General features: G+C 35.0%; 2 protein-coding genes across 2 annotated transcripts; one reads left to right on the top strand and one right to left on the bottom strand.

Annotated features, from left to right (window-relative positions):
• Positions 1-2052: 2052 nt before the first annotated feature.
• On the top strand, positions 2053-3849 carry LOC106622694 (zinc finger protein 391). The gene is made up of 2 exons (XM_014241954.3): positions 2053-2736; positions 2812-3849. Exons 1-2 carry the CDS (start codon positions 2328-2330, stop codon positions 3645-3647), a joined length of 1245 nt encoding a protein of 414 aa, XP_014097429.2. The 5' UTR covers positions 2053-2327; the 3' UTR covers positions 3648-3849.
• Positions 3850-6083: 2234 nt separating this feature from the next.
• Positions 6084-8953, bottom strand: LOC106622691 (serine protease grass). Its single transcript, XM_014241947.3, has 6 exons — positions 8819-8953; positions 8644-8753; positions 8294-8586; positions 6875-7065; positions 6656-6766; positions 6084-6583 (listed from the first exon to the last, which is right to left on the bottom strand). The coding sequence occupies exons 1-6, from the start codon at positions 8889-8891 to the stop codon at positions 6255-6257; spliced, it is 1107 nt and encodes a 368-aa protein (XP_014097422.3). The 5' UTR covers positions 8892-8953; the 3' UTR covers positions 6084-6254.

Genomic DNA, 8953 nt, shown 5'->3' on the forward strand with positions numbered 1-8953 from the left:
CAATTTAAAAGAAATCTAGATTTTTATATTATACTCAAGATTCGTTGATAGAATTTCAAACACTTGCACTTCGCACATTTTAATATACGCATAAATATTACATATTTTTTTTTACTATCTAGGTATGTTTAATCTTTAATTTAATAAATACAAATTAATTTATTTTAGAATTTGTAACACCCAGAAGGAAACGTCGAAGCCTTTATAAAATATATATATATAAATGAGCTGAATAATGAGCTGGTTAATTTAGCCATTTCCGTCAGTCAAGTTTGACACGAATTATTCTTGTAGGCAACGACACAATCCCCGAAGAAATTATTTTGTTCGGATTACTATAAAATACATCATATTATATACATGTGTCATACAAACTGACCGATCGAACTCATGATAAATATCTTTTTCTACCCTTTTAAGCTATAAAAAATGTACCTGTGAATGATATTATAATATATATCGCTCCTTCGCTTTTTGGTCCTTCGCTTTCATATATTTTTCTTATTTTTAGGAAAGAAAAATTCATATTTCAGCATTTATTGTTTGGAAAAAAATATCTTGTCTCTTTTACCATAATTGTAGGAAAATTAATTCTCTAGGTCCAATCCATTTTACTTTGTTATATCGACCTTCTTCAGTATTTCTCGAGTAATTATTTAAGAGTATTGCACAATAACTTAGAACAAAACGAATGAACAAACTGACATCGAGAGTTAGCAGGTAAAATTCTCGACGTCAATGAAAATTCTAGTTTAAAAGTATAACTCTTATGCTATCGCGTTCATTTTTAGAAATCGTTATGTGAACAAAACTATTACACTCTTTAGGTATTCCAACCCGATTATTCCGAGTGAACTTGTTGTTAATTGTTTACCAATTGGAAAATTTTAGAATGAATGTCGGGAAGGTATTTCTAAATATTAAAAGCTTGAATGCATGTCGGAAAGTTTTTTGAAATCATTTGACCTTTGCAATCACTGTCGACTCTCTCGCACCACACGACCAATAACAAAATACTCAGCCTACTGCTGTGAGAAATGTGAGAGTTCATCTTTTTTTTCTTTTGGATTGGACAGATCACACATACTTATGTTAGGCAACGCAGACAATGGAAGCAGTTGACATTTAGAAAACCGTATTCTCTATTTCAGCAAAATTTTCTGGTTACCAGATCTCAAATGCCTACACCAGAGCCTAAGTCATTGTACTAACCGAAAGATACACTGTTGAAGCAAGCGGGTGCTGACAGCTCTCTGTATTAACGACAGTTTCGAGGGTAATTCACAACGGTTAATAATTTCCTATAGGGTATAGCAGAATGCGGAGTAACACAACAAATGAATATCATCAATGTTTTTTTTTTTCAAGCATTTTCTATTAAGCGCTTAGTGATTAATCATAAGCAAATAATCAATTAGTGTAAAGAGCATTGTAAACAAGAAGCAATCTAGATGCACCAATATATATAAACATATTTTCTTTATCAACTAAAAGTCAGCTAATTAACGGCGTAAAGTAGAATGAGAGGAAAATTTTCTATGATAGCAGAGTGTTGCATTGGGCTTGATTAGCTGCTACGGAAAACACATTTTATAAAAAATCTAAGCAAATTTTATTAAATCGCTTTTCAATTCAAACTACTAATATGCATACTGTAAATATATATATTTTTTTTATATATGTATATATATATTTTTTATATATACACATATGTACATTTGCATATGAATACAAATTAAAAAAGAAACAATAGGTGAGAGATAAACGCATAAATACAAACGAGTTTATCAGTAAATGAAAGACAATCTATGCGGTATATCTCGACTGCTTATCAGTCGTAAAAGAGTCTTACGCGCTGAACCCTGGAATCGTTGCTTATCTCACGGTATTGCCGATTTTTCGCAGCATCAGCGGCTTAGATAGAGGTCAAGGGCTATCGTCCGCAAACATTTGCTAAACATTGTAAATGCAAGTGAGCTGTAGCGGCAATAATAACGGGATAGCAATAAGAATAACAATAGCAAAGTTGCTGGCAACGTCGTCATCCACGTATGTGTTATCACTGGCCGGTGACCTTAGATTATGCTGGTACTTTCGATGTTGGAGTACCAGCTATTGTCCAGTCGCTTTCATTTGGCATTGTAGTAGCGACCGCGGCGTTGAGAGTTACGGCTAGAATGCCTTGACGGACTAGATGTTTGGTTTCGAGAACCGCGTGAATATCGAATAAAACTAAAATCGCCGACGATTTGTGACGTAAAAAAGTGTGGCACTAGCATAGTGTTTTGTTAGTATCTCTCTATATCTGAAATATATAGCATAGCGTAATGATGAATTTTCAAATATGCCGTTGTTGTTTGCGTGAAAATCCTGCTTCTACATATGGTATTTTCGATACAAATACCGTAAGTGATGGTGATAGTAACGATGATTGCAACGTTGACGGTAGCGAAAGTTTACGTGCCGCCTTACTGAGCTGTGCGCCGAATCTGCATGTTGAGCACAACGACGGATTGCCAGATGTGATTTGTGATCACTGTTTGGTACGTTTACGCGACGCAATGGAGTTTCGACGCCGTTGTGAGGAGAGCGAACGTGAATTGCAACGTCGTTACGCGGATACGGAACGTGCCATAGAAGAGGCGCTGCAGCTCATCAATACAATGAATACTAAGGGTCAACAAGGCGCCGCAAATTTGGGTTGTGCGGTTGGTCTGCCTTTAACTGGCGACTTGGGTAAGCGAAAGTTGAAAACGTTTTACTTGAACATACGTAAGCCTGATAGAAAGTGAAATACCACTCGTTTCTTAGGTCCAAATGAACTCGCCATGTTGGATGATCTCTTGCAATTGGAAGAGCACAACATCGGACCGCTGTCTGTGAGTAAGCAGCATATAGATAGAGCAGTAGAGGATATGCGTTTAGTCAACAATACGACAGAAATGAAAATACCAGCAGGCGACTGTGAACCGCATATAGTAAATGAAGAAGCACCAATTAGTCCGCAACATACCGACAGCTCTGCCTCGAATACGGACAGCTCTCAGGAGAGCGCGCCGAAATCATTACATCCCTGCCCCGAGTGTGAAAAGAAATTCACACGCAAATTCCAATTAAAATTACACATGATCTCCGTGCACAAGTTGGGCGATGGCCTGCAGTATGAATGCAAAGATTGCTGCAAAACCTTCGCTTCACGTCACAGCCTTAGCTATCATCAACGTTCGGTACATTCGGACGAGCGTCCATTTGCATGTACGCATTGCGATCGTCGCTTCGTTTTGCGCACACAACTCTCCTCACATCTGCGCATACACACGGGTGAAGCCAAGCCGCGCATTTTCCAATGCCCGGTATGTGACAAACGTTGGCCAACCAAATCGGTCTTGCGCACCCACATGCGCTCCCATGTCGTAACACAGGAGCGTCCCTTTAAATGTGATCAATGCGAGAAGGCTTTCTTTACGCGCGGTCATCTCAGTTCTCACCTGCTCGTGCATAGCGGTGAAAAGCCATTTTCGTGTCCCACCTGCGGCAAATCCTATCAGTGTGTGGGGAATTTGAACAATCATATGGCGCGGCAGCATGACTTCGAACGCAGCTTGGCACGGAGTCGAAGTGCGAATGTCGAGAGCGCTGAAATATAGTTTTAAATTTTAATATATAACATACTCATTATTATTATTGTTATTATTATTATTAATATTATTAATATTATTATTATTATTATTATAATGATTATTATTATTATTGTACTACTAATTAATCGGTTTTTGTACTTACCATATTTTTACACTTTATATTGAGAATTGTTTGTTTTGAAGTATTAAACGGAGTGTCTTTTTTATGCCCATTATGTATTAATTAATCTAGTTTGTAGGTAGGTATAAGTTAGACATGACAGGTAGAACTCGAAAAACATTTTTCCCCAGTTAGAGAGTTATACCATACGATACTTATGTATATAATACCATCTGATCAAATATGAACCGGACTAGTTTCCTGATAATTGTTTTTTCGCCTCTGCTAAAGAGAAAGTTAAAGAAATTGTGCTTGAAAAGCGTGTTGGTGGCATCTAAGAAATAACAGCGGATCTTAATATCCCTTATAGATCGACTCAATCCATTTTCGTTAATGTTTGCTAAAACGAATACTTTGCTAAAACGACGGCAAGAAATGAAGAGATTGACGATAAAATGTATTTTTTGTCAGTCCGGGTAATATTTGATCAGCTGGTATACATTTTATAGTACCAATATTCGTTAATATTGGCATTGCCAAAAAAATATATCAGTTACAACCAACAAACGGATTCGGACGGCAAAAAACTTAGGCAAATTGTCTTCCAATATTTTCAAACGCCAGGAATTGGCAGAAGACACAAAGCCAGCATTAACAGTCTTCCAATATAATATGAATAATGGCGAATCTACTCACCATAATAAAGAATACACATACAAATAACTTTTACAAATTCGAAAAGGAAAACATAACAAAAACTTTTAGGATTTAATGGAATGCGTTATCAGACCAGTTCTCATACACTACTGAATCAATATCTGTTTTCAATAACAAAACGATATCTCTCATTCTCTGGCAAAACGTTTTGAACTATAAAAATTATAGCTCTGATCAGATTTCGGACTCCGCCAGTGCTCCGAACTACAACCACGCCAACCGCCCCTTGTACGCTTGCTATCCTCGGGACCGAAGACCGTTAAGCGAAATTAATTAAGCTACAAAACTCTTCACAAAGAAGCATAGTGAAGAGAGGCATCATAGATAGTGGATATAGGGGGCTACCCCTAAATTTTAAAGTACATATCTTAGAAACCACTACAAGTATATCAACCAAACTTAGTGGAAGTCTTACCGTGTGGAAACAGGTGAAATCGGATAATCACCAAGTCCATCCTCTATATAACCGATATGCTGACAATTACTAAAACAACGATAACTCACTGAAGTATAACCTCACGGGCAATAAATTTTGCAGCTAAAATTACTCAGAAGGACTGCTTGAGAATCGGTATAAAAGTTGGATAGTGGGCGTGGATTCAACAAATTATAGGAGAAATATCATACCTCAGCAACTACAGTACAAATTTCAACCGAATTTGGTGCATAGCGTTCTCAGAACAACCTTATATTATAGTTTGAGATTTGAAGTAATCAGACTACAACCACATTTACTTCCCAAATGTCACAATTTTAAATTCCCTATAATTCTTTCACTTTATAGTATATAAATAAAGCACCGATAAAGATATCAGAATAAAAATTTGCTAAAATAGTGTCTTTAATTTATGCCATCTCGCATCTAAAAATTATTGAAACCGAACCTTAACGTTTTCAAGACCCAGTTACCAAATATGCGAACCTCAGTGCTTATAGCTGGCTTTTTAACGAAAAAATCGGTTTATTTTTCAGACATCATAATGACCTTCTTTTTTCTCTTTTTTCGATAACAATTTAAACTTTTACTACATGTGCTTTAGACTCATTTAAAGACTGAAATTTTTTCAGTGGACTCTAAGCCGTATATACCAATCAAATTTTCAAATATCTGAATAAAGTCGCCTGAAAATATGTATGAGCTCGAGCATATTTTAGTTGAATACCAAAAGTAAATGCTGTCAGCTCAGACATTCACTTAGCCCCAAAATAACCGATATCGATCTCAGACTTTCCAGTTGACTTAATACTGTATATTATGGTCAATGTGTGTGATATTTCTATGAAATTCAGTAAACATGTTTTCTTTACCATAAAGTGACTAAGCGCTAAATCGGTCTAAGTTTGGTCTAGATCCCATACTCCTAATATAAGGATTTTCGCCTCTCTGTTTGTTTTTTCCTCCATATACTTAACAGCGACTTAGATATTATATCTGTTAACATTCTATTCTTCAGTAAAAAAAATTTTGGTTATCGGTACGTAACTATCCACGGCACTCATATTCTGAGTTGGTTATATTTATATGAATATAAATAGCTCGAAAACTAAGTTATCCTACTCATAAGTTAAGCTAGATACCAAAAATATTTAAGTGTGATCTATTCACAATTTCGTCCAATAACAAATTTTGATTTTTTTTCCAAATTTTTTTATTACGAAATTCCGCCAACTCCTGAAAATATGCCACAGTTGTGATCTTTAAAAATTGCGCGACTATTAAAAGTACGTCTACAACTTGTTCTTAAATAAATTATAGTAAAATGGAGGTTTTTTTCAAATACTTTATTAAGCCGAGATCATCTTAAAATAGTATTCGTTATCCACGGCATAGCATCGGTGACATTTTCGTATGGATATGGTATTGAAGTTAACCTGCCACATTCTTTACTACCAAGGGAAACCAAACCAATTTGTGTATAACGTTTTTGCCAGAATTCGACATTCAAGTAACTGGTTGCCCAAAATATGGGGCTACCAGAATCGCCCTGACAAGAAACCGTACGATTTGCACCAGACATAACACAAATCTTCGATATGCCTATATTATATTTTGAGTATAATTTTTGACAAATATCCAAAGCTTCGAGTTTGACATGACCTGTCTGTAGAATATCAGATCCGCGCACTATATATTTATATGTGAAAGAGAATATTAGTATTTTATATAATAATATTTGCGCTGAGTTCTAAAACTTACCATCATTAGCTTCTGTTAGTCCCCAACCAGCTAACATTAAATCTTGTGTTGGCAACATAGCGTAATCACTTCGTGATGTGGGCAAACAAATTGGTTTGATATGATGGTGAACTTAAGGAAAAAATTATATTAAAATGTTTAATATTAATAACATATAATCACGAATAGTTTATATTAAATCAATATATAAATGTATTAATGAGAAAATTGTGTATCTACCTTGAAAATCTATATCTCTATCAAGTTTTATCAAAGCAACATCTTTATATTTGCTCACGGTATCGTAGTCGGGATGTATAAGCGGTTGCTGCATTGGATCTATACCAAAGTCTACATATGTTTGACATAAATTGATTGACAAACAATCTTCTTCGGTTGACAGGTCATGTTCGCCTAAGCGCACAAATTGTCTGCAAATATAGCGAAGAAAATAATATACAATACTTGTAGTAGTACATTACTAGCGTTGAAAAGGAATTTTGCATATGAAGTCTACTCATTGGATATAAGGAAATCGCTATACATATTGGTGGTATTGGGTATAGATTTAGACCGATTCATTAATTTTTGACGCAATAATATGACATGGTCTAGCAATTGGGTTAACATAATTTCACTAAAACATCTCACAGTTTTATCGATATATACATATTGACCGATACATTTGGAATTTAGTCAACCAGTAGAACAAAAATCAGTTTATTAGGTGTATAGTGGCGTTTGAGAACCGATTTTATATTATATTTGCAGCACCAGAAAACATTATTAACAGCAAATGATGCCAACTTCAATGCATCAGGATATAACGCAAATTGACTGATATTTAGATTATAAAGTCAGCCATTGATTCGGAGTTACTCGTATTCAGTATATGCGGACTTGATATGTTATAATCCGATTTCAAACATTTTTACAGCAGACTTACTATAAAAACGCTACGTAAAAACGCTTTTCGTATCTGATGGAATCTAAATTGCTCTCATGTGGGTTGTAAACGTGGTTATAATACATTAGAAATTATTTTGAAACCGTAACAAACTGCAGCAAATTATATTGGTTCTGTAGTATTTCAGTTATGTCGCACCCATTGTTAGTTCTTAGTTTTAAACGAACAGAAGCAGAAGTGTATATAAAGTGTAAGCATATACTCGTATATAACAAAAAAGCTGTTCTTTTGTTGAACCACTGACATCGAACCACTGTAGAATATAGCTACAATACAAATTCATCGATCAAAATCAAGAGCTTGTATGTAAAATTTTTATTTGATAATATATTGAACAGTGCTACAAACACCGAACAAATTGTTCAGATCGGATAATTATAGGTAATAACTTTTTCACAAAATTTGGCATATGGACAATTTTCGAAGAAATTGTTCTGTTCGAACCACTATAACGTTTAGCTGCCATTTAAACTGACTTATCAAAATCACGATAAAGATAAAGGATCTTGTATTCTTTTATGCTATAAGCAATGAACCTGTGAAGTGTATTATAATTTCAGTCGAAGTTAACGATTTTTCTTGTTACGCTTTCATCTTAATATCGTATCGTACATTAATTTCGTCGATTACTTTTCATCACTCCTTTGAAAAACTGAATTCATTTTGTTCCATGCACAATGTTGGATACTTACAATTCGCTCCGAATGCAGTGAGCCGCTGTCAAAACAAAGCGATTTGTTATTACAGAACCGCCACACATTGTGTTCTTCTGCGAATTGAGTAGTATTGCCATCCACGGAAATTCACCTAGCATAGCATCTACGCCATTAAATAGACGATCATTGCCCATCCGCCCACAATTGTGTTGATTGAGTAAAGCGAGTCCAAGAGAATTTAAGGCTTCATTTTCCAATATTGTGGCAGTTTTTGTAATGCGTCTTCCCGGGCGACGTTTTCTTCTTAAACAGCAGACAACATCACCACTCTAAATAAAATACAAATAAACATACTTATATAATAATCACGCAATAGATATGCTTACAAGTCCAGAACGTTGACAATCTGCATTATTTCTAACAATATCCGGCGATGTACAGTTTTCATACAATAAACAGGTTCCGTAACGGTTATTTCCTTTGCAATAGTAAGTGTCTTGAAAATATTAAAAAATAAATAATTTAAAATATTTAAAATTTTTAAAATAGTAAAAAACTTACCAGCACTGTTTAAATTCAAACCACAACAAAAAAGAAGAATTATAGCCAATAAGCTAAGGTTAAGGCCGTCCATTATAATAACTGCACAAGTTGCGTACGCTTCGAAAACTGCTTGGAGTTTTGCGAAACCAGAGT

This window comes from Bactrocera oleae, chromosome 4, assembly GCF_042242935.1.
Source record: "Bactrocera oleae isolate idBacOlea1 chromosome 4, idBacOlea1, whole genome shotgun sequence".
NCBI classification, from domain to species: domain Eukaryota; kingdom Metazoa; phylum Arthropoda; class Insecta; order Diptera; family Tephritidae; genus Bactrocera; species Bactrocera oleae.

Bases quoted from the DNA above. Each gene is read 5' to 3' on its own strand.
- LOC106622694 (XM_014241954.3), top strand. From the start codon at position 2,328: ATGATGAATTTTCAAATATGCCGTTGTTGTTTGCGTGAAAATCCTGCT. The intron at 2,737-2,811 runs GTAAGCGAAAGT...CTCGTTTCTTAG, and splicing joins GCCTTTAACTGGCGACTTGG to GTCCAAATGAACTCGCCATG.
- LOC106622691 (XM_014241947.3), bottom strand. From the start codon at position 8,891: ATGGACGGCCTTAACCTTAGCTTATTGGCTATAATTCTTCTTTTTTGT. The intron at 8,754-8,818 runs GTAAGTTTTTTA...AATATTTTCAAG, and splicing joins TTTGAATTTAAACAGTGCTG to ACACTTACTATTGCAAAGGA. The intron at 6,584-6,655 runs GTAAGTTTTAGA...ATAAATATATAG, and splicing joins ACTAACAGAAGCTAATGATG to TGCGCGGATCTGATATTCTA.